This window comes from Erythrolamprus reginae, chromosome 7 (assembly GCF_031021105.1).
Source record: "Erythrolamprus reginae isolate rEryReg1 chromosome 7, rEryReg1.hap1, whole genome shotgun sequence".
Taxonomy (NCBI): domain Eukaryota; kingdom Metazoa; phylum Chordata; class Lepidosauria; order Squamata; family Dipsadidae; genus Erythrolamprus; species Erythrolamprus reginae.
The window spans coordinates 72,666,559-72,692,339 of NC_091956.1; the positions used below are offsets into that span (position 1 = coordinate 72,666,559).

At 40.8% G+C, this 25,781-nt stretch overlaps 1 protein-coding gene across 1 annotated transcript in view; it reads right to left on the minus strand.

Moving 5' to 3' along the window:
- The window catches only part of GATB (glutamyl-tRNA amidotransferase subunit B), a 38,857-nt gene extending 16,079 nt beyond the window's left edge, over nucleotides 1-22,778 (minus strand). The window contains exons 1-7 of the mRNA XM_070757819.1: nucleotides 22,569-22,778; nucleotides 20,710-20,860; nucleotides 18,478-18,591; nucleotides 14,214-14,412; nucleotides 12,025-12,147; nucleotides 4,542-4,655; nucleotides 1,013-1,097 (exon numbers count right to left, since the gene is read on the minus strand). Coding sequence (XP_070613920.1) covers nucleotides 1,013-1,097; nucleotides 4,542-4,655; nucleotides 12,025-12,147; nucleotides 14,214-14,412; nucleotides 18,478-18,591; nucleotides 20,710-20,860; nucleotides 22,569-22,720 — 938 coding nt within the window. The 5' untranslated portion in view covers nucleotides 22,721-22,778. The remainder of the gene's footprint in view (nucleotides 1-1,012; nucleotides 1,098-4,541; nucleotides 4,656-12,024; nucleotides 12,148-14,213; nucleotides 14,413-18,477; nucleotides 18,592-20,709; nucleotides 20,861-22,568) is intronic.
- Nucleotides 22,779-25,781: the final 3,003 nt, after the last annotated feature.

A 25,781-nucleotide genomic window follows, 5' to 3' on the forward strand; every position in this document is an offset into this window, starting at 1 on the left:
TTATTAGTTTGGCGATGAAGTATGATGTCATTGGATGGGAAAAACCGTGGTATAGGAAAAAAACCGCGAAGTGTTTTTAATTAATATTTTTTAAAAAACCGTGGTATAGGCTATTTGCGAAGTTTGAACCCGTGGAAATTGAGGGAACACTGTATATGTAAATAGTACTTATTAAGCATAACTCTGTGTCTTTTTCTTTGGCTTTACCACACATCCACACTCTGTTAAAATTCTCTGCTCAGTGTATGTGAAAGGTCTCATAGCCTAGCTATATCGAGACATACCAACAATTATTATTATTATTATTATTATTATTATTATTATTATTATTATTATTTAGATTTGTATGCCGCCCCTCTCCCGAAAACTCGGAGCAACTCACAACAACAAAATACAGTACAAATCTAATGATTAAAAAGCAATTTAAAACCCATTAATATAAAAACAGTCATACATCCCAAACAAACCATAAATAAAATGGAACGGCCCGGGGGAATCAATTTCCCCATACCTGATGGCAGAGGTGGGTTTTAAGGAGTTTGCGAAAGGCGAGGAGGGTGGAGACAATCCTGATCTCCGGGGGGAGTTGATTCCAGAGGTCTATAAAGCCATACATGGCATCGGAACCGTCTTCTGCCGCACAAATCCAAGCAACCGATAAGGTCCCACAAAGTTGGCAGGCCCCGGGGGAAGAGCCTTCTCAGTGGCGTCCCCGGCCCTCTGGAATCAACTCCTCCTGGAGACTAGAACCGCCCCCCCGCTCCTTGCCTTTCGTAAGTTACTGAAGACCCACCTATGTCGCCAGGCATGGGATAACTGAGACACTCCTGGCCCCACATAGTTTATGTATGGTATGATTGTGTTGTATGGTTTTAATGAAGGGGTTTTAGATGTCTTTTTAATATTGGATTTGTTATATTGTAATTGTTGTGAGCCGCTCCGAGTCTCCGGAGAGGGGCAGCATACAAATCTAATAAATTATTATTATTATTATTAAAATGAAACTTCTTACCCAAGTTTAAAATCAAAGGCTCTGGTTTCATTTAGAATGGTTCCTCCCTTCTCCAGCTCTCCAATCTGCCTGTGTATTTCATAATCTTGAAGAAATAAATAAACGGTCTAGGTCAGCTGTTGCAAACTCACCTATTTCTCTATCAGACCAAACAGAAATGATATTTAAGCCTCATTAACATCAAGATGATCATTAGCAAAAAAGACACACAAAGCTATATTGTAAGAGCCAAATGCTGTGAGATATATATAAGCACATTTAGGGAGTATCGTGCATAATATCTACTAGAGAGATAACTAATGTGTAAACAGTGTATTTTTACTATGAAAAAAGTAAATATTTTCTTAAGAAACTCTGCAGTACTTGTCTTCAATTACAGTGGTACCTCATCTTACAAACGCCTCTTCTAACGAACTTTTCAAGATACGAACCTGGTGTTTAAGATTTTTTTGCCTCTTCTTCCGAACTATTTTCACCTTACGAACCCAAGCAGCTGCTGCTGGGATGAAGGGGTTTCTTCCCCCCCCCCCTTTTTTGAAGAAAGAAAAGGGAGGGGCTGCTTGGAGTAGGAAAGATTTTGCAGAGAACAACGTGCTTGCAAAGGCACTGAAAGGGTGTCTTTTTAAGAAAGAAAAGGGAGGGGCAGCTTGGGGGAGGAAAGATTTTGCAGAGAACAAGGTGCTTGCAAAGGCACTGAAACGGTGTCTTTTTAAGAAAGAAAAGGGAGGGGCTGCTTGGAGTAGGAAAGATTTTGCAGAGAACAAGGTGCTTGCAAAGGCACTGAAACGGTGTCTTTTGAAGAAAAAAAAAGGGAGGGGCAGCTTGGAGGAAAGATTTTGCAGAGAACAACATGCTTGCAAAGGCACTGAAAGGGTGTCTTTTTAAGAAAGAAAAGGGAGGGGCAGCTTGGAGGAAAGATTTTGCAGAGAACAACGTGCTTGCAGAGGCACTGAAACGGTGTCTTTTGAAGAAAGAAAAGGGAGGGGCGCCCCCCTTGCCTTTCTTCCTTCCCACTCACCCTTTAGCCTAGCCTTGCTTCTTCCACCCGCCCCCTTTAGCTGCTCCTCCCTGCCCTCTGTTCGCCTCCCTTCTAAAGTTTGGGATTTTCCGGAAGGATTTGCACGCATTACAGTGATCTCTCGATTAGCGCGGGGGTTACGTTCCAAGACCTCCCGCGCTAATCGATTTCCGTGTTATAGTGGTGCGGAAGTAAAAACCACCATCTGCGCATGTGCGCCATTTTTTCATGGCCGCACATGCGCAGATGGTGGAGTTTGCGTGTGGGCGGCGGGGAAGACCAAGGGAAGGTTCCTTCAGCCGCCCAACAGCTGATCTGCTCCGCAGCGCGGAAGCAGCGAGGAGCCGAAGATGGGGTTTCCCTGTTGCCGCGCTGCGGAGCGGATCAGGTGTTGGGCGGCTGAAGGAACCTTCCCTTGGTCTTCCCGCCGCCCAGGCAAAGGGGAAACCCCAAGATCACTTGCCGCTTGCCGCTTGCCGTATTGCAGCTTGGAGCCTTGCTTCGCCTCCTTCGCTGCAATACGGCAAGCGGCAAGCGATCTTGGGGTTTCCCCTTTGCCTGGGCGGCGCTGGGGCCATGCGGAGCCGCTCATCTAGGGGGGCGTGGACCGGCAAGGTGCCCTCCGCTCTCTCTCTTTCTCTCCCTGTTACCGGTGTGGTATAAGAGAGAGAAAGAAAGAGAAAGGAGGGCGACTTGCCAGTCCACGCCCCCCTGGATGAGCGGCCCCGCATGGCCCCAGCGCCGGACTCCGTTGCCGAACGCCGAAACCGGAAGGGGCGAGGTGGGGGGGGGGGAGAACGGGAGGCTCAGCATTCCGTCAGTCGCAGCGCTGGCTGTCAACTTTTCTTTTTAGCACTGGGGAGGCAAGTCAGCTCCTGCCCAGTTTTAAAAAGAAAAGTTGACAGCCAGCGCTGCGGCTGACGGAATGCTGAGCTTCCCGTTCTCTCTCCGCCCCCTCGCCCCTTCGCCCCCCTTTGTTCCTAGGAGAAGTGCTGGTGAGGAGCAGAAGGTCTGTCTTGCCTCAATCCCCAGCACTTCTCCTAGGAACACAGGGAGGCGAAGGGGCGAGGGGGGGGGAGAGAAAACGGGAGGCTCAGGAAGGGAGCTCGGGAAGGAGCCCACGGTCAGTCGGCTGCGGGCGGGAGGAAGGCGATTGTTCCGCTGCCGCCAGCATGGCCTGGCTGGCAGCGGAAGATGTAACGGAGCCCACGGGGGATTCGCCTTCCTCCCACCCGCAGCCGAGACTGATCGTGGGCTCCTTCGCAACCTCGGAGAGCTTCCAGGGCATGAAAGCTCACGAAAACCAGGAAGCTCTCCGAGGTTGCGAAGGAGCCCACGATCAGTCGGCTGCGGGCGGGAGGAAAGCGAATGCCACGGGGCTGGGCTCGGCTCCCCCCTTGGCTCCCCCCCTTACCAGCCCCACCGCGGAAGGCTCCATTCTGTTCCCTGCCGGCCCGATTAAGCGGCCGGCGGTCTCCATTCAGGGAACAGAATGGAGCCTTCCGCGGCGGGGCTGGTAAGGGGGGGGAGCCGAGGGGGGAGCCGAGCCCAGCCCCGTGGCATTCGCTTTCCTCCCGCCCGCAGTTGACGTCCACCCCCTCCTCGGTGTCCCCGGCACCCAGCGTCCCCACGCCGCCTCCACCTCCCGGTAATGCGCCCGACCTCTGCCTCTCTCTTTCTCTCTCATATACCACGCCGGCAACAGGGAGAGAAAGAGAGAGAGAACTAGCGTGGACTTATTTTTTATTTTTTTATATTTTATTTTTTTAATTAATATTTTTTGAAAAACCGCGTTGCAGCGTTTCGCGCTAATCGAGACCGTGCTAATCGAGGGATCACTGTATTTGCTTTTACATTGATTCCTATGGGAAACATTGTTTCATCTTACAAACTTTTCACCTTACGAACCTCCTTCTGGAACCAATTAAGTTCGGATGATGAGGTACCACTGTATTTTCAAGACTACAGTTCCTGATATCCTGGTCTGAGGCAGATTGGCTAGCTGCTTTGACTAGCTGGGTGGGCTAGCTTCTGCAAAACACTACTCCAACCCTGCCCGCCCTGCGAACAGAAGAGAGATGAAATATTTTGGCAGGAGACAGCAACTTGCAACATTCCTTGCTGGCTCCCCCACTGACTTTCTGGGAAAGTTGGCAGAGAAGATTGCAAATGATGATCCCATGATCATGGAGGGTTTTGGCAACCAGTCTTAAGTGTGACCAAGTTGTCAATCACCCAGATCGTCCTCATTGACTGTGCAGAGAGGGACAGCACAATGTTTTATGATGGCCAGAAGTTGCTTTAAACAACCGGTTGTAAGTCAAGGACTACCCTCTAATGTAAATTAACTGCACATTCTGCATCAACAAAGCAGAGATGGGAAATGATATATGGAGTTTAAAGACTTAATGGATTTGTATCAATATACTACCAAATATTTACAAACAGGTTTTGTTGGACATAAAACTTCACATTTCTAGGGTTTCAATTAGGAAGGAAAGTTTTATTTACCTATTGCCTTGGCGAGAAACCGAGCACTGTTGATATTCTTCACTTCGGTCCTTACTCCATAAGGTTGGCCAGGATGATGTACAGATACATTTGCATCTACTCTCAACTGGCCCTCTGAAAATAATAGCAGCAGTTGAATAAACCTATATCGCTTGCAAAATATATATATACAAAATAGCCATAGAAGATTATATGATGATTATTTTATTTATTTATTCATTTATTCATTTATTAATTAATTAGATTTGTATGCCGGAGAAGGTCGACTCTGTGGGACCTAATTATCCAAGACTTGTATTTCCTTAGGCTCTCGAGAGAAACCTATGGCACTCCAGCTATTGCTAAACTACAATCCCAAAATATATAATCATTGGACAATTTGATCAGAGAGCTGTAGTTCACAAACAACTCAAGGACCACAAGCTCTCCATTTCTAGGTCTAGTCTAAAATTCTATGGATATACATCTTAAAGAGATTACTACACTTTTTTTTCAAATGAAACACACTTCAGAATAATAATAGCAATAACAACAACAACAACAACAATAATAATAATAATAATTTATTAGACTTGTATGCCGCCCCTCTCTGAAGACTCGGAATATGGGACCAAGGGAAGAGCCTTCTCTGTGGTGGCCCCGACCCTCTGGAACCAACTCCCCCCAGAGATCAGAGTAGCCCCCACCCTCCTTGCCTTTCGTAAGCTCCTTAAAACTCACCTCTGTCGTCAGGCATGGGGGAACTGAGATATTTCCTCCCCCTAGGCTTATAAAATTTATGCATGGTATGTCTGTGTGTATGATTGGTTTCTTAAATAAGGGTTTATTTTTAAAAATTAACTTAAATATTAGATTTGTTCATATTGTTTTATCATTGTTGTTAGCCGTCCCGAGTCTACGGAGAGGGGCAGCATACAAATCTAACAAACAAACAAACAAACAAACAAACAAACAAACAAACGTGCACCCCTCTTTGTGTGACATTTGTACACAGCTTAAGGCACTGATGGAGAATGCTCCCAAATAGTTCAGCATTTATGCACAAACCAGCCTTTATATCAGAGGTCTTCAAATATGGCAACTTTTAAGACTTATGGACTTCAACTCTTAGAATTCTCCAGTCGGCTGGAAATTGCCAAGTTTGGGGACCCCTGCATTACATTGTTTTTAAGACTCCACAGTCAGATGAGAAAAAACACTTTGTGACTTCTGAAACAAAATCAATTTTGCTTTACAGGAGTATCGGATGTAGTGTAGTTATTTTTTTAAAAAGACACTGTAATTTGCTAAGGTTTTATAGATGCAAAACTACACGAAAGGAAAAAATATATGAAAATTGCCTTGTAAGCAGTGAGCTATGTACATGCTACCTATTTTTCTCAGATGTTGCTCTGAAGATGTTCTCCTAATCAATAATCCAATAAATTGTAACCAGCTTCCTATCCTACTAATATAACCACTATGAAAAATCAATGGGGCTTTTCTTTGGCAAAGTTGGACAGGTTGTCCCCTGTGATAATGTCAGCTTTTATAGCGTGCTTATTTTACACAGCTTATTACGCTGTACAGGACAGGGATTGTTCAAATTGACTCATTATAATGTTTCATTGCCCGTTTTAAAATAATTCATTTTCCCACTGATTTATTCTATTCTAAGAGTTTCGGGCAGTGAGTTTGATTACGGTCTGTGTTATAAGTTACCTGATTGCTATATGGAGAGTTACTAAATTGTGCACCTTTGTATCTTCATCTACACATTGATGCAAATAGAAACATAGAAACATAGAAGACTGACGGCAGAAAAAGACCTCACGGTGATGCCCTTAGAGCTGGAGTGCAATTCCAGATTTCTGAAACACTAGGATTAAAAGTTGAGAGCCACAACAATGGTAGCTCCATTGGTTCTAAAGTCTGCCTCAGCTACATTTATTTATTTATTTATTATTTATTAGATTTGTATGCCGCCCCTCTCCGCAGACGCGGGGCGGCTCACGACAGTGATAAAAACAATATATAATGACAAATAGAAACATAGAAGACTGACGGCAGAAAAAGACCTCATGGTCCATTTAGTCTTTTATCTTACAATTAATATATGTTTATCCCAGGGATGTTTAAATTCAGTTACTGTGGATTTACCAATCACGTCTGCTGGAAGTTTGTTCCAAGGATCTACTACTCTTTCAGTGAAATAATATTTTCTCATGTTGCTTTTGATCTTTCCCCCAACTAACTTCAGATTGTGTCCCCTTGTTCTTGTGTTCACTTTCCTATTAAAAACACTTCCCTCCTGGACCTTATTTAACCCTTTAATATATTTAAATGTTCCGATCATGTCCCCCCTTTTCCTTCTGCCCTCCAGACTATACAGATTGAATTCATTAAGTCTTTCCTGATACGTTTTATGTTTAAGACCTTCCACCATTCTTGTAGCCCGTCTTTGGACCCGTTCAATTTTGTCAATATCTTTTTGTAGGTGAGGTCTCCAGAACTGAACACAGTATTCCAAATGTGTTCAGTTCTGGAGACCTCACCTACAAAAAGATATTATTGTACAATGTTATTGTAAAACCCATATTCCATGTTTACCTTGGAAGTAGATTTCATTTTTGCCGTTAAGTTTATTAATACGCATCATTTGATCTATATTATAATCTAATAATACCAACACTGTGTTGGTATTATAACACAATTTATTAGACTTGTATGCCGCCCCTCTCTGAAGACTTGGAATATGGGACCCAGGGAAAGAGCCTTCTCTGTGGTGGCCCCGACCCTCTGGAACCAACTCCCTCCAGAGATCAGAGTTGTTTTGAAAAAAACACAACTCCGAGTCTACGGAGAGGGGCGGCATACAAATCCAATAAATAATAATAATAATAATAACAACACAGTTCTGAACAAATATCCAGAATGAAAACTGAAACAACTAAGCTAAAAAAGGCTTTGTCAAGGATTTTGATTGTATGAAACTATCATTTGACAGCTTGGTAGAATTCTTTCACAAAGCCAACAGCAATCCAAACAGATTTACTCAAGTGTCCTGGAAAATTTATAGCTCAAGGTCAGGTGAGAAAAGCCCATTCTCCCCCCCTCTTCAAGGACTTATCATCTTTGCAATGAAAACAACTAAAAACCCTTAGCACTAAAACAACTATTTGAGGCAGAAAATTGTTTTCAGGTGTATAGTTCTTTGTTTTTTGCAGATACAATAGTTTCTGAACAAGCCTGTAAAAATCCAGAAGTCAAAATGATAAAAGCAATATAAAATTTCCTTAATAATTCTGTACCAATAATGGGGGGTGTAAGAGAGGAATGCTTTTCCAATGCTTCTTGTTTGCTGTAAGATACTATTACAGGTGTGTCAAACTTGATTTCTTCGAGAGTTGGACTAGCATCGTAGTTGTCCACCGGGAGGGGGAGGATATGGAACGGAGACACTCCTGCAACACCCCGCTGGCCAAAATGGGGTGCAGGGGAGCCACTGGTGATCTGTTTTCACTAGCAGGCACACTGTAGGCCAGTCCTTTCAATTCAATTCAATTTCAATTTATTAGATTTGTATGCCGCCCCTCTCCGAAGACTCGGGGCGGCTCACAACAATAATAAAAACAATATTCCAGCGAAAACAAATCTAATATTAAAAAGCACATAAAACCCTATCATATTTTTAAAAAGCAAACAACATATACATACCCAAACATAAATTGCTATTTCCAGGCCAATCATGGGCCAGATCTAAGCACCTTGAATTTTACACCCCTGTACTATTAGATAAAGTGAAGCAAATACAGTGATATATTGTCTTACAAATGCCTCGTCATACAAACTTTTCGAGATACAAACCTGTTCTGTCTGGCTCTCTGGTACACTCCTCCCAAAAATGCACAGGTACAAATTTCAGACACACACACGTTTGAAAATTCAAAACAATGTTCTTTATAATGAAAATTCACTTACACCAAGCCCTCTTTTGGTATAGCAAAGAGCACTCGTCTCCAAACAAACTGGTAATTTGTACAAGTCCCTTATCAGTTCTGTGATACTTAGCTTGCAGCTGTGAGGCAATTCACAGTCCTTCTTCTTTCACAAGGTGAAACACACTTTGCTCTGGTTTAGTTTCAAAGCGGGGGGAAATCAGCACACAAAAGGTCAAAGTCAGCAAACCAGTCACGAAACACAAGGATCAGATAATCCTCCACAATGGCCAAACCCAATTAGTGAGGCTGCTATTTATAGCAGCCTCACTAATTGCCACAGCACCACCCAACCACAGGTGGTCTCATTTTCTTTGATAATAATCTCTCAGTTGTTGTTGCCTATGCATCGCTCTCCGCATACGTGGCTGTATCATTAACTCTTGTTCTGAATCCAAGGAGGAGCTAGATAATTGATCTCCTTCTGAGCTGTCTGCCACACTCTCCTCCTCCCTGTCACTCATGTCTTCTTGGTCAGAGGAGCTTTCATCAGCAGATTCCACCGGGGGCAAAACAGGCCTGTAGCATGTGGATGTCTCCCCCACATCCACAGTCCTTGGGGCAGGAGCTGGGCCAGAGCTAACCACAACACAAACTCGGGGTTTAAGATTGTTTTGCCTCTTCTTATAAACTATTTTCACCCCGCCTCCAGACTTCCGTTGCCGTTCCGTGACTTTTTTAACAGTCCATAATGCTGGGCAATATGGAAAGAATAAGAAGAGCAAAACCAGATGGGTTTTCTCATCTTGTGCTAAGGTATGATAATTTGAGCCTGATCATTTTGTGCTTCAAATGACAACTCTGTATTTCCTTCTGAAATTCATTTATTTCCTTGGGTATCCATTGTATTCCCTAGAGTCTTCTGCAACACTGGCATTCAAAATCATTAATATATTTTTCTATCCCGCTTCTTCAAAATGCCGTTTTCAAATCATTTTTTACAGAGCAGCGAAGCTATCAGAATATCTCACGGCATCTAATTACGTTTTCCAAAGCTTTCATGGCTATCCTATCAAATGCTAGTCTTGCAGCTTGCTTGTTCTTTTAGTCGATCTTAAACAACAAAAACTATTGACCACTTCACTGTCTTCACTGTCAATTCCAAAGATTTTTAAGATTGTCATTACTTTAATCCACTTTTTTCCCCCAGACCCTCATAGTAAGCAGTCTGATCTTCTGCCTGTCCAATTCTAGTCTATTTCAATTTGCCGATACGGAATAGGTAATTGATCTGTTTCATCTTTTACTGTGATCTTTTGCATGTTCATCCTTCTTGTGTTTCATATTTCCACCACAATTCTTTCTCTGTAGTTTTTGACTATCTTTTCCAGCATGACAATATCAGCTACTTCAATCTAGCCACATCATAAACACTATTAGATCTTCATTTCTGTCTCGGCCAGCATCTGACTTGATGGGCCCATCATCGGGCACTTCTATAAAAATCAAAAATTACTCTATTAAGTCTATCCATCTGATTTTCTTAGTCAAATACAGAGGTGGTTATTCATGTTATGTCACTCATATATTGTACACCATGAATAATGTATTTACTTTTGTCAATAAAGCAAAAATCTACCCATAGCAAAGTCTTATATCCTTGCTGCCTGACATAAGTACATATGTATTTTAGTTGGGCAGTGTTGTGTTTGGGCCTGGGCCAGCTGTTGCTCCCACAGATGGGAGAGATGCGGCACAAAGTGAGTGCGAAAGCCTGGCTGACAGCCAGGAAGACGTGGCAGACAGCCATGAGGATGAGGCCACTGGTTCGCAGGACTCAGCAGACAGCCCAGGGGATTTGGCATACAGTCCCTCAGACAGTCTTTCGTCCTTGGATTCCTCTGCCGGACAATTCATAGACATGCCTAGCAGAAGAGCGATGCAAAGGAGGGATCAATTGAAGTATTATTACAAGTCATCCGAGTAGCACCTGGGTTGGGTGTGGTTCTTATACTGAGGGCTGGGTGTGGTTCCCTTAATGAGGGCTAAAGGTATAAAAGGGAACAGAGGCACTAGGCAAACTGTGGCTGTTTATTTGTGTTATTTTGTGGTTCCTGCTCTGAAGTTTCTGTTCCGTGCCTTTGGAGTTTTCAACCCAGCTTTTTCAGACATGTGGGAGGTGAAATCTCTGGGACTTGCTGTTTGCTCCAAAGATTCAAAAGGACTCCTGAAACGTCTTTGCTCATTCCAGGTTGTCTTTGTTAGCTTTTTCCTGTGTTTTTGTATGCGGCTGAAGTAAGCCTTGCACTATCATTGTTTCCTGACACTAAGGACTGTTTTGAGTAACCCTTTTTTATTTGTTTAATACAAGTTTGCTGATTAGAAGAGCACCTGTGTGTTTGATTTCTTTTCCTTGGACTGTTATGCATTGCCTGAGCCCAGTCAGGCAGAACAGGCAGTTGTCATTGTCCTGATGAAAGTATAGCCTCTTGGTGTATGTTCCTGATAATCTTTATTCATCCTTTCCAGTAGCAGCTCCCACCATCACCACAAAGAAACCATGCAGCAGGAAATGGGTAGGCGAGTGGAGCGCTGCCAATTTTAAGGGTAAATTATTTGGGGGAAACCCAGGCTTTGTTTCATAAAAATATAGCATTAAATTAAAAAAAATAATGAACAAGCTTGCTACAAGACATTTACTTGAAGCTGAATCTCAAATACAGTGATACCTTGTCTTACAAACTTAATTGGTTCCGGGACGAGGTTCTTAAGGTGAAAGGTTTGTAAGACGAAACAATGTTTCCCATAGGAATCAATGGAAAAGCGATTAATGTGTGCAAGCCCAAAATTCACCCCTTTTGCCAGCCAAATGCCCTTTTTTGCACTGCTGGGATTCCCCTGAGGCTCCCCTCCATGGGAAACCCCACCTCCGGACTTCTGTGTTTTTGCGATGCTGCAGGGGAATCCCAGCAGCGCAAAAACAGGTGCTTCGCTGGCAACGGAAGTCCGGAAGCGGGGCATCCCAGCGGCGGCAGTGGCTGTATAAGGTGAAAATAGTTTGTAAGAAGAGGCAAAAAAAAATCTTAAACCTCGGGTTTGTATCTCGAAAAGTTTGTATGACGAGGCGTTTGTAAGACGAGGTATCAATTGTATTTCCATTTTGTAACATTCCCAGGATCTCCTGCAGCTAGCGATAGAAAACTAGAAATTATTAGTGAAGTTACAGTTAGTATTGTCCCAAAGAATTTGCACTTGGGGAAGCAAAAGAAAAGTCCACCCAGGAGCCATCAATCATTCTGTTCCCGCTTAGGTTTATCCTGCGGAGTTTCAAAAGGCTAACAGTCTAGAAATATATAAGCTGAGTCAGATGCATTGATGTCTCCAAGATACCTAAGGTAGGAGGACCACACGCAGCATCGGAAATCTTAAGAAGGAGAGAGAAAAAACTCCAACAAAAGGTCAACAATGATTAGTAGCTGCATGGCAAAGAGAGCTGCGGTGAAAGTGCCTTTTTTTGTAGAAAATCACAGTTGAGGAAAGATAAATATGTCCTGCTGGTCCCTTACCTGCCATGTTTGCCTGGCTGCTCCCGAGAGCCTGCAGGATGAGCTGAAGTTCTCTCACCGCTGCGGCTGCCTCTTCTCCACAACACATATCTGGTTCCATGACAAGCTCCATGAGGCCGACTCCTACCAGAGGCAGAGTAAGGATAAAGACAGCAGCTTTTTCATCTCATTGTATCACTTCAGCCATAAATGTTGAGCATAGCTGAAGCTGCTCTAGCTTTTAATGCAAGGCATTAAAAGCTAGAGTTTTATTAATTATTAATTATTATTTAATTATTATTTAATTATTATTTAATTATTAATTATTATTTAATTATTATTCATTATTTAATTTTTAATTATTATTTAATCATTAATTATTATTTAATCATTGTCAACATTCACACAACAGTGGAACCGTCATTCTGTCTTACGTAAATTCATATCTCACTAACATAAAAAAGAAACTACAATGGTCCCTCTACTTGCCAACTTAGTTAAGTAATTAATTTCTACTTAAAGAGAAAAGTTTGTAGGAAGAAGCAATTTTTTCCCCATAGGAATCAATGTAAAAGCAAATAATGTGCGTGATTGGGGAAACCACAGGGAGGGTGGAGGCCCTGTTTCCTCCCAGGAGTTTCCTAGAGGGGCCCAATGGAGGCTTCTCCCCACCTGTTCCGGCCTTGTTTCCTCCCAGGAGATTCCTAGAGAAGCCCCACAGAGGCTTCTCCCTGCCTTTTCCAGTTACAGTTTCGGAAAATGGTTCTTGAGAAGAGGCCAAAAAAAATCTTGAACATCCGGTTCTTATCTAGAAAAGTTCGTAAGTAGGGGCGTTCTTAGGCAGAGGTACCACTGTATATGTAATGTCCCCCCATGGTCATAATTAGCTGTAAAAGACTGTCCTTTTGCAAATTTGGTAGCAAACAGGGGAAAGTGGCCTGTGACTTTAAAATGTAGCATCAACAGACAGATCTATGGAAAATATCTTGTCTCTGGCAAATATTCTGGTCCTGAGCACCTGATACAGCAAACAGATTTCTTTCTTTCTTTCTTTCTTTCTTTCTTTCTTTCTTTCTTTCTTTCTTTCTTTCTTTCTTTCTCTCTCTTTCTTTATTAGATTTGTATGCCGCCCCTCTCCAGAGGTTTTTTGTGTTCAAACATATTGATGATATATGATTTACCCACTCAATGATACTCATATGTATTCCAAGACAGCCTGATCAAAGAAACTGCCTTCATTTGGGAAATTTCTATTTGGTCATTTCATTATTCAATTAAATTTAAACGGCTAAAATATTTTTCCATCTGGGTTCCATTATTTTCAGGCTCAAAGAAAACCATCTGTATTTGTATATAAATAGAAAATTAAATGGGAGGTCGTGCTTCCAAAACTTTGTTTATAAGACATAAGTGAACAATGACACAGGCATGCATTTTTTAGACACTTTAAGTTTAGATGATACAGTGAAGTCTTTCTTTGAAACTTTGATAACTTGGCATCCAATCCAGTTATTTTAATTTGGGAATATGCATTCAGTTGAAAATATATAAATACAGTGGTACCTTATCTTACGAACGCCTCTTCTAACAAACTTTTCAAGATACGAACCCGGTGTTTAAGATTTTTTTGCCTCTTCTTCCGAACTATTTTCACCTTACGAACCCAAGCAGCTGCTTCTGGGATGAAGGGGTTTCTTTTTTTCCCCTTTTTTGAAGAAAGAAAAGGGAGGGGCTGCTTGGAGTAGGAAACATTTTGCAGAGAACAACGTGCTTGCAAAGGAACTGAAAGGGTGTCTTTTTAAGAAAGAAAAGGGAGGAGGGAGGGGCAGCTTGGGGGAGGAATTTTTTTGCAGAAAACAACGTGCTTGCAAAGGCACTGAAAGCGTGTCTTTTGAAGAAAGAAAAGGGAGGGGCGCCCCCCTTGCCTTTCTTCCTTCTCACTCACCCTTTAGCCTAGTCTTGCTTCTTCCACCCGCCCCCTTTAGCTGCTCCTCCCTGCCCTCTGTTCGCCTCCCTTCTAAAGTTTGGGATTTTCCTGAAGGATTTGCATGCATTATTTGCTTTTACATTGATTCCTATGGGAAACATTGTTTCATCTTACGAACTTTTCACCTTACGAACCTCCTCCTGGAACCAATTAAGTTCGTATGATGAGGTACCACTGTACTTCTTTTACAACAGTTACATGCATAAATACGTTTCAAACATACCTGCTCTGTTGAGGTCAATGAGTGTTTGGTTTCTAAAATCATCATGAAGACTCTTTCCACTGTCTTGCTCCAACTGTATTTGCTTGATCCTCACCGTCTTGCTTACAATTTCATTCTGATTTTTATCTACTTGCATAAAGTATTGTAAGCAGCCGTTCACCGCAATGGGAACCCTGTGCTGAGTGATCTGATATCCAGCCTGCATTTAGAATGTTAACAGATAGCCCACTTCAAAGGAAAGCTGATCATCTTTGCCTTTTAACACCCAGACCCATCCTTCTTATTAAACATTGACACCAAAGGATATACATATGGTAGGCTGCGTGTACTCTTTCCATTCCGACCACCCATTCCCCTCAAGGTACTTCTTACTGAAAAGATTTAAAAAATAAAACCACAAATAAAAGTAACATTTCCTCTAGGCCTATACAGTTTATGCATGGTATGTTTGTGTGTATGTTTCTTTTTAAATAAGGGTTTTTTAATGACTTTTAATTATTAGGTTTGTTATATATTGTACAGTGTTCCCTCGATTTCTGCGGGGAATGCCTTCCGTGACCGCCCGCGAAAGTCGAATTTCCGCGAAGTAGAGATGCGGAAGTAAATACACCATTTTTGGCTATGAACAGTATCACAAGCTATCCCATAACACTTTAAACCCCTAAAATACCATTTCCCATTCCCTTAACAACCATTTACTCACCATTATTACTGGTACTCACCATTGAATAAGACACTTAGTGATCCTGATATTTATAAACATAATTATTTATTAACAATAATTATTTCTTTTGTTATTTATTTGCAAAAATTATTAGTTTGGCGATGACATATGACGTCATTGGGTGGGAAAAACCGTGGTATAGGGAAAAAACCGCAAAAGTATTTTTTAATTAATATTTTTTGAAAAACCGTGGTGTAGGCTATTCGCGAAGTTCGAACCCGCGAAAATCGAGGGAACACTGTACTATTATTGTTGTGAGCCGCCCCGAGTCTACGGAGAGGGGCGGCATACAAATCTAATTAATAATAATAATAATAACAACAACAACAACAGTGAACAACCAAGTTCACATTTAGCCTTCCAATGTAATTTATCATACATAAATGTTACGTTAAATGCCTTCAGACTATTAAAAAAACCTTAATTGGAGGGAGAGGGAGACTTGTATGAGAGATCTAATTGGCAAAAAAAAAAGCCTAAGTTCTCCCTTTCTACTTGGCTAACTCGCTGTTTGAACAAGTTTGAATAGAGTGATACCTTGTCTTACAAACTTAATTGGTTCCAGGATGAGGTTCTTAAAGTGAAAATTTTGTAAGACGAAACAGTGTTTCCCATAGGAATCAATGGAAAAGCGATTAATGCGTGCAATTCACCCCTTTTGCCAGACAAAGTGCCTGTTTTTGCGTTGCTAGTATTCATAGGAAACCCCACCTCTGGACATCTGTGTTTTTGTGATGCTGCAGGGGAATCCCAGCATCCCAAAAATGGGTACTTCGCTGGCAACGGAAGTCCGGGGGTGGCGTTTCCTAGCGAAGGGGGTGTAAGTGAAATCGCAGCATCGCAAAACACCGAAGTCCTCAAAACCCCATCTCCGGACCTCTTTGTTTTTGCGATGCTGCGATTTCACTGAGGCTCCCCTCGCTGGGAAACCCCACCTCCGGACTTCCGTTACCTGCGAAGCACCCATTTTTGCGCTGCTGGGATTCCCCTGCAGCATCACAACAACAAGGAAGTCTGGAGGTGGGGTTTCCCATGGAGGGGAGCCTCAGGGGAATCCCAGCAGTGCAAAAAAGGGTGCTTTGCTGGCAACGGAAGTCCGGAGGCGGGGCATCCAAGTGGCAGCGGTGGGTTTGTAAGGTGAAAATAGTTTGTAAGAAGAGGCAAAAAAATCTTAAACCCCGGGTTTGTATCTCGAAAAGTTTGTATGATGAGGCGTTTGTAAGACGAGGTATCACTGTACTGCCTAAAGCTGTGATGGGGAATCTGTGGGGTGGCATGTGGAGCCATATTGGAGGGCACACAAGACTTTGCCCTGTGCCAGCATGCACGCGCTGGCCAGCTGATTTTTGGCTTTGGGAAAGGCCATTTTGCCCTCCGGATGCTTCAGGGTAGCTACCCTGAAGCCCTAGAGGCAAAAAAAAAATCACCCAATGGACAAACAACACACTTCTGATTTGCCTGTTATGCTATTTTTTGCACTCCAGAGCTTCAGGAAGCTTCCATGTATTTTCTGGAGTGCAAAAAACAGCACAACGGCAAATCGGAAATGCATTTTCATGAACTTCTAACCATTTATACCAATCATTCCATGCCATACTCTGTTTCACTGTTATCTTTTATTTCTTTTGTGAGTCTGTCCATCTCTGCACACTCTAAAATTTTCACAATCACATTTTCTTCTGATGGCATATTCTTCTTTTTCCAGTTTTGTGCATATATTATTCTCGCTGCTGTTATAATGTGTAAAATTATATATTAAATGTCTTTTTTCATAATTCCCTGTAAATATTTCTAACAAAAATAGTTTTGGTTTTATCGCTATTTGCTGATTAGTTAACTCTTCAAGACATTTTCTTATTGTTTGGCTTTTGGACATTTCCACCACATGTGTTAACATGTTTCATGTCTATGTTTGCATTTCCAGTGGTTTCATTCCTTCCTGAGTGATCAGTTTCAAATTATGTTAACAATGGAACTAAATTCTTTTCTTTAGATGATTTAGGTTTTTCCCTCGTTTTTCTTCACACTACTTTTTGTTGAATTTCCATTTTAAATTATATAATTTTCTATATGGTATACAATATTTATATATTGTAATGCTATGATAATTATACTGCTCTTACTAATGTACATTACTATAGATTACTGAGGATTTTTTTAAAAAATGCTGTTTTGAAATGTAATAAAAAATTAAAAAGGAACATCTCTCTGAAGAACACTAGTCACTAAACTCAGTGATGTTTGCCAACTTATCACACATCATATTTCATTACTGCATCTCATAATGTTTTTACAAAGATACACTGTGTGCCTAAGGCAGCCTTTCTCATCTGCTGTGGGGAGGGCAATGGGAGCTGTTTGCCAATAAAAACTTCTGCAAGATCCTTATTTAATTATTATAATGATGTATCCTGTCTTTCTGATGGACTGGGCAGCTTCAATTTGTTAAATGTAACAAGTCAAGCCCGATCTCAAACAAGTCTGACATAAACGTTATATCTAGTGTCATCCAGTGAACATTGCTGTTTTAGTTTGCCTTTATTTGCTGTAGCTCAGTGTTTTTCAACCAGTGTGCCGTGGCACAATAGTGTGCCGCGGAACATGGTCAGGTGTGCCGCGAGAGGGGAGAGAGAAAGAGAGAAAGAGAAAGAAAGCAAGAGAAAGAGAAAGAAAGCAAGAGAGAGAGAGAGAAAGAAAGAAAGAAAAAAAAAGGAGAGACATACACAGAGAGAGACAGAGAAAAAAAATAGAGGGGGGAGCGAGAAAGAGAGAGAAAGAAATCAAGCGAGAAAGAGAGAGAGAGAGAAAGAGAGGAAGGGGGGGGAGAGAGAGAAATGAGAGAAAAAAGGGGAGAAAAAAAGAGAAATGAGAAAATGATTGAGGCAGAGTGAGAGAGAAGAGAGAGAAACAAAAGAGAGAGAGAAGTGACTCTTGATTTAAAGCATATGATAAAAAGCACCCAAAGAGAGGAAAAAAACCCTGCCCTCACCTGTTTTTGGAAAGAATAAGAGAGAAAAAAAATCCAGCCCTCACACAATGGGGAGATAATATGTACTGTCTTAGATTGTCATTTTGTGTCATTTTGGTTGGTGGTGTGCCCCAGGATTTTGTAAATGTAAAAAATGTGCCGCGGCTCAAAAAAGGTTGAAAATCACTGCTCTAGCTATCTGAACAAATTAAAAACAAAGCTGTGTTTGAAATTCTCAGACATAATCAATTAAAAAGATTCATACGGTTCGTCTTAATGCTAACAAGCCATTAATGAGAATAAAGGAAGGCTGGTCCTAGCAGTATCTTCCCTGGTTCAATTACTCCCAAAGTCCTGAAAACATGAGGCATGGCCATTAGAACAATCATCAAGCCCCTGGCTGCATCTACCCATTCATCTGAATTCAGTGCTGCATTTAGCTTGGACAGGTAAACAGTGGCTGGGGGAAAAAACAACAACAAAGCTTCTCTTTTGTTGGCCTGCCCCCCCATCTGTTCTTTAGGCCTGTTCCTCTTCCGATTTGTCAAGGACAAAGCCTGATATATACTCACAGGCAGATCTGCATAGAAATAATGTTTTCTGTCAAACAAGGACTTCTTGTTTATGGTGCAGTTCAGTGCAAGGCCTGTTGACACTGCTGCTTCCACGCATCGTCTGTTGAGAACCTAGAGAAACATAACACACAACTTGATTCATATCTTTTTGAACAGTGTGCATTTATTTATTTATTTATTTTATTTATTTATTTAGAAACATAGAAACATAGAAGACTGACCTCATGGTCCATCTAGTCTGCCCTTATACTATTTCCTGTATTTTATCTTACAATGGATAAATGTTTATCCCAGGCATGTTTAAATTCAGTTACTGTGGATTTACCAACCACGTCTGCTGGAAGTTTGTTCCAAGGATCTACTACTCTTTCAGTAAAATAATATTTTCTCATGTTGCCTTTGATCATTCCCCCAACTAACTTCAGATTGTGTCCCCTTGTTCTTGTGTTCACTTTCCTATTAAAAACACTTCCCTCCTGAACCTTATTTAACCCTTTAACATATTTAAATGTTTCGATCATGTCCCCCCTTTTCCTTCTGTCCTCCAGACTATACAGATTGAATTCATGAAGTCTTTCCTGATACGTTTTATGCTTAAGACCTTCCACCATTCTTGTAGCCCATCTTTGGACCCGTTCAATTTTGTCAATATCTTTTTGTAGGTGAGGTCTCCAGAACTGAACACAGTACTCCAAATGTGGTCTCACCAGCGCTTTATATAAGGGGATCACAATCTCCCTCTTCCTGTTTGTTATACCTCTAGCTATGCAGCCAAGCATCCTACTTGCTTTTCCTACCGCCCGACCACACTGCTTATTTTATTTATTTTATTTATTTATTTATTAGATTTGTATGCCGCCCCTCTCCGTAGACTCGGGGCGGCTAACAACAGTAATAAACAGCATGTAACAAATCTAATGTTTAAAATAATTTAAAAACCCTTATTAAAACCAAACATACACACAAACATACCATGCATAAATTGTATAGGCCTAGGGGGAAAAGGGTAGTTCAGTTCCCCCAAGCCTGATGACAGAGGTGGGTTTTGAGGAGCTTACGAAAGGCAAGGAGGGTGGGGGCAATTCTGATCTCCGGGGGGAGCTGGTTCCAGAGGGTCAGGGCCGCCACAGAGAAGGCTTTTCCCCTGGGTCCCGCCAAACGACATTGTTTAGTCGACCGGAGCCGGAGAAGACTAACTCTGTGGGACCTAATCGGTCACTGGGATTCGTGTGGCAGAAGGCGGTCTCGGAGATATTCTGGTCCGATGCCATGAAGGGCTTTATAGGTCATAACCAACACTTTGAATTGTGACCGGAAACTGATCGGCAACCAATGCAGACTGCATTTCCTTTTTGATTGCTTTTAAAAAAAACCATGGTTTCCTTGCTACAAAGGGCAATAAGGGAAAGCTTGTTCAAAATAATATTTTTCCATTTTGTGGTGCAGAGCACAATTGTTTTTAAGATTGCACACTGTATGTTTAGGTTTGGGGCTTTTGTTTCAGTGCTCTCAACTACATTCATCAGAAGATGACAAAAAGCTGAGTTTTAACCTCTAATAAAACATTGGCCTAAATTTTGTTGCATCCCGGACATAAACTGCTTCAACTGCTACCCTCAAAACGAGGCTACAGAGCATTGCACACCAAGACAACCAGACACAAGAACAGTTTTTCCTTGCAGACCATCACTCTGCTAAACAAATAATTCCCTCAACACTGTCCAACTATTTACTAAGTCTGCACTAGTATTACTACTAATTTTTTCTCATCATTCCTCTCACCCCTTTCCTCTCACCTATAGTCATAGGTGAGATGAAATGTTATTAAGTTGTCCACATTCTGTTTGGTGGTAGCCAAGCTACTCTTACCTTGTTAACATTCTCACTTTAACCCATAGCACAATTTCCAGTGGAGCTTAGCTGATACCATGCAATTATCCATATGGAATTCCAGAAGCAGATGGTATCTGTATTGCTTTAGACTAAGTACAAATGTGCTATTTCAGTCCAACTTGTGGGACAGAATCTGATCTGAGGTCTTTATTTCTGTTATTCTACATGTCTTTGATGCTCTTTATGTTCTGCTTTGGGCTCTGACAGATGTTTGCAACTATGTTTCAATACAACTGCATTTTGTATTTTATATACTCCACATTGCTTTGAGCTTATTAAAGTTTGACCCTTTACTGGCTGATCGTGTTATATTTCTACTCGTACTGAAATACCTACCGGTAAAGTGCCAGGAAGAGAAGCATCCAAAAATGATACTAGAGAATTAGGTGGAGCTGCAAACTGGACTTGAGAACCAGAAAAAAGCTTTGAGTTGGATGAGATCTGTGCATGGATTTCCAAGCCTACAACTGCTGCCCAGGAAAGAGCACTAAGGGAAAGTCAACATGTATAATAAGTAGTTAGATAAATGCAATTAAAATTTTAAAACACTTGGGAAAGGGAAAAAGAAAATCAAGCACAATTATTACTGGAACAAAATGATGGGACATTAAAAGAAACTCAAATTCTGAACAGCTTAAATAAATTAAAAACTGAAAGGTTTCTCAAAAAATAGATGCCAATTCTTACAGACAACATACATTACTCTACTGTTTTATACATGCCTCCTAAAAGGGTTACTTTCATTGAGGTGATGTCAAAAATTGTCATTTGAAAAAGATGGAACAAAATCTAAATAGCCGCTAAAAGTAACTGTACTTTATGCACATATATTGATATAACTGAGATAATGTGTAATTTTGCAATAAATGCTTTACAGAATCTGAAAGCAACGATTTGGATTTACACAGCGACATAATACATTAAATTAATTAAACACATTTAATTAATGAAGTCCATCTAATGTCATTGTGATGATAATAGCATTGAAATCAATATCTCAGATCATAAAATAACTCCATAGATAAATACAAGGTTTTTTTCTTAAGATGATAATTCAGGTTTTTATATATCTTTGAGGTGAAATAATTGAAACCATAATAAGGTGGGGCTCCCAATATAATCATATTTATTAAAAGTGGATTTTAAAAATAATTTTTCACTATTTATGAAATTTCCTGATTATTTTATAGAATATAGAATAACAAAGTTGGAAGGGACCTTACTGGTCTTCTAATTCAGCCCAATGCTCAGACAGGAAAAACTATATCATTTTAGACAAATGGTTGTCCCATCCCTTAAAAACTCCCATTGTTGGAGCATTCACAATTTCTGAAGGCAAGTTGTTCCACAGATTAATTGTTCTGTCAGGTAATTTCTTCTTAGTTCTAGGTTGCTTCTCTTCTCGATTAGTTTCCATACATTGCTACATAATATCTGTCCATACAGTGTGTTCAAAATATACTTAAGACCAGATAATACAGGATATATTTATTTAAAAGCATATCACAGCATGGATTTTAGGTGAGTGCTAAACAATTTTGAACATTTTTTCCTCTTTGCATTATCATTACTGTATAAGGTAAATGGGGCTTCCCAAATGGGTGTCCTGTATAAATGTTTGCTGTGTGATCTTGTAATTTTTAAAATCGCATTGTTAAAACTGTTGCTATAAGAAAGAAAAACATTGATATGTGAATACTAATACTATCATTTGTTTTTTTAAAGACAAATCTGCTTACAAGATGGTGTGTGTCTGAATCTCATAAAATAATGCAAACAATTTATAAATGCATCGCTGTTATCCGTAGCAAACGCTTTCCCTTCTCCATGCTGCAAGGGAAAGGGGCTAGTTGTGAAGCAGCCCACGAATTTATGCAGCAAAGCAGCATGTCATGCCAGCAGGTAAAGATAACACTTTGGATTCTGTACTTTCACTGCATCTTCACTTCTATTTCAAATTTGAGAAAAATTACCTTCTTATCCTCTAGTGCTTTAGTTCATTATATTTTCATCCACTACACTAATACTAAAATTAATCCGTATTCTACATTTGAAATCTTGTGGGATTGCTTTCGCGTTTGAATCCGTTTAAGCGAGCCACTAGAAGAAAAGCGGAAACGTGAAACGCGAGGAAAGTTGGTTTTTTTTAAAAAAAAAAAATCAGCCAAGAGCGACAAACCGGAATATCCACATACCGGTTCTCTTTCCTTGTAATCCCCTTTGAATTCCAGCAGAGAACGCTGGTGGATACCGGTCTCTTCCAATCTGCAAGTACGGTGTCATTCGCAAAGCTAACTTTGCCAGCCCGAAGCCAAGCGCGGTAGCGTCGCATTATGGGGGCCGCCATTTTGTTCGGCGCTGGGGAAACATCAGGTGATCCCGCTCTTCTAGCAAGTCCTCTTGGGAAATGCAGTCCTTAAGCTTGCTTAAGCGAAAAAGGGGGATGGCGAGAGAAACGAAAGCCTTCAGCTCCCGTGATGCTCCACTCAAAGTGGCAGCGAAAGCGAAGCGAGAGCTGTGGGACTTTTATGCGAGTTAGGTAGAAATGAGTCAGTGATCCGCCTTCGTTGAGTAGGCAGGAGAGCATTAGATGCCTATGGGTAGATTATTATTAGATGCCTATTGCCCTCTTTTATAATTACTTTTTACTTATGTTTGTTTGTTTGTTTGTTTATTTATTTATTTTTATTTTGTCCAATACACAATGAGGGTTTTAGTGGGTATATATCTATATACACATAGTAAAATACATGATGAAGGTTATAGAGGAGATACTCATAGTAAAATATATCTAAGAAAGAATAGAAAAGAAGATATAGGAATAGAACATATCAATGAAAGAATAGAAGAAGAGATATAGGAATAGAAGAAAGGTATAGGAGGTATAAGAGAGCAATAGGACAGGGGACGGAAGGCATTCTAGTGCACTTGTACTCTCCCCTTACTGACCTCTTAGGAATCTGGAGAGGTCACCCATAGATCTAAGGGTAAAGTGTTGGGGGTTTGGGGATGACACTATGGAGTCCGGTAATGAGTTCCATGCTTCGGCAACTCGGTTACTGATGTCATATTTTTTACAGTCAAGTTTGCAGCGGTTAATATTAAGTTTAAATCTGTTGTGTGCTCTTGTGTTGTTATGGTTGAAGCTGAAGTAGTCGCCGACAGGCAGGACGTTGCAGCATATGATCTTGTGAGCAATACTTAGATCTTGTTTAAGACGTCTTAGTTCTAAACTTTCTAGGCCCAGGATTGAAAGTCTAGTCTCATAGGCATAGTTCCCTCTAAGCTGAGCAGTGAGCAATCGCTCACTTAAAAATCATCATCAACTTAGAGTTTTTCAAACCTGCCCAGAAGCCGAGAGGGAAAGAGTGAGAGGGAAGGAGAGAGAGAGGAAGAGAGAGAAACAGATAGAAAAAAGAGAGGAAGGAAAAGAGAAAGAAAAAGAATGGGAGTAAGGAAGAGAGAAAGAAAATCAAAATCTAGTTTGAAACTAGCTCAACTATTTAAGTGGCATTTTGATATTGATAGAGTTGCCCTGTTATGAGCTCACTGTTATAGACACACAGTACAGTATTTTATTTTTAAATTCTCTGAGGCAAAACAGGGTGGGTTTTTTATTTATTTGTTTGTTTATTTATTTATTTATTTATTTAATATTTCTGTGCCGCCCAGTCCTGAAGGGACTGCCGCTCAGACACTATACTTTTCTGCCCACCCCCCAAAAAAATTAGAGGGAACACTCCTCATAGGGTATTCTGATTCGAGTGGAGGAGTGAAGGGCTCTTCTGGTGAAATACCTTTGGACATTTTCAAGGGTGTTAATGTCTGAGATGCGATATGGGTTCCGAACAGATGAGCTGTATTCGAGGATGGGTCTGGCAAAAGTTTTGTAAGCTCTGGTAAGTAGTGTGAGATTGCCAGAGCAGAAGCTACGTAGGATTAGGTTTACAACTCTTGAAGCCTTCTTGGCTATATTGTTGCAGTGGGCTTTGGCACTTAAATCTTTTGTTATTAGTATACCAAGGTCTTAATACGAACTACTATCCTATACATATTTGAGAAATAAAATAAATAAATTAAAATAAATTAAAAAGAACTAGAGAAGACATTGTTCTTAATGCTCGATCAGCAACTAAACAAGTAGCAGGCATATAATTAATGGATGCTTTCCTTAGAACAGTGTTTCCCAACCTTGGCAACTTGAATATATTTGGACTTCAACTCCCAGAATTCCCCAGCCAGCAAATGCTGGCTGGGGAATTCTGGGAGTTGAAGTCCAGATATCTTCAAGTTGCCAAGGCTGGGAAACACTGCTTTAGAAAATGGAAAATTCTGCTGTTTATTATCAATTCTGTTCTCTTGCAATGGAGAAACCCTCTGCATTAGGACCGGAGGCTATTCACACTGGATCATAAAGCAATGTGCACCCAAACCATTGAAGGCCAACTCATTGTTCGTTAAAATGCTACTGAATTCTGTATTTTATGGCCAAAAAACAAAATCCACTAAAAACGGAGCAATAATAATTAAGGAGTGCTGACATTCATCTATAGGAGTTTTATTATAGGGCAGCAGTGATCTTTTTAATAGATACTTACAATTAAGGAAAAGCATTCTTTTATTTTCCTATTTGCATAAGTATTTGCATTTCTATGGAGTTAGATATGGGAACATTTTAAAGATTAATAGCTTGTCTGCCCTTGAACATTTTGCAGGTTGTGCTACAAGAGTTTTTAAAATTCCTCTCGTGGTTAAATGGAAGAATGCTGCTGTATAGATATACTGATACTGCTGTGTTCTTGAGTATTTACCATTTGAATTTATTTCTGATGGCTTTTTAATGATGTGCAAATAATAGCCATAAGAGACTTCTTTACATTTGAGTACAGCCATGAGGTCTTGTTTGCCCATAAGCAGTTGAGCTTGGAGAGTCATAACCCTTATAGTAAATTGAACATAGTACATGTATAATGGAAGACCCTTACGTGCTTCAGCTCACCCTATAATCCTTCTCCACTATTTACCAATAAAATTGTGATACAGTCCAGATCAGAATATTCTTAGGCCCTTGGGCTTGGAAGCGAACACTAACTTTATTTCATAAAACCCACTAGATAATAAGTAACAGTGCAGATACCAACTGTAAGGATTGACATATAGCAAGAGCATTTATTTTTATTTATTATTAGTGTTGAAAGGGACCTTACAGGTCATCAAGTTCAACCCCCTGCCTGAGCAGGAAATCCTACAGCAACCCAGTCAAATGGCAGTCCAATCTCCTCTTGAAAATGTCCAAAGTTGGGGAGTCCACAACCTCCGCTGGCAGGCCGTTCCACTGGTTGATCGCTCTCACTGTCAGGAAATTCTTTCTTATCTCCAGGTTGAATCTTTCCTTGGTCAGTTTCCAA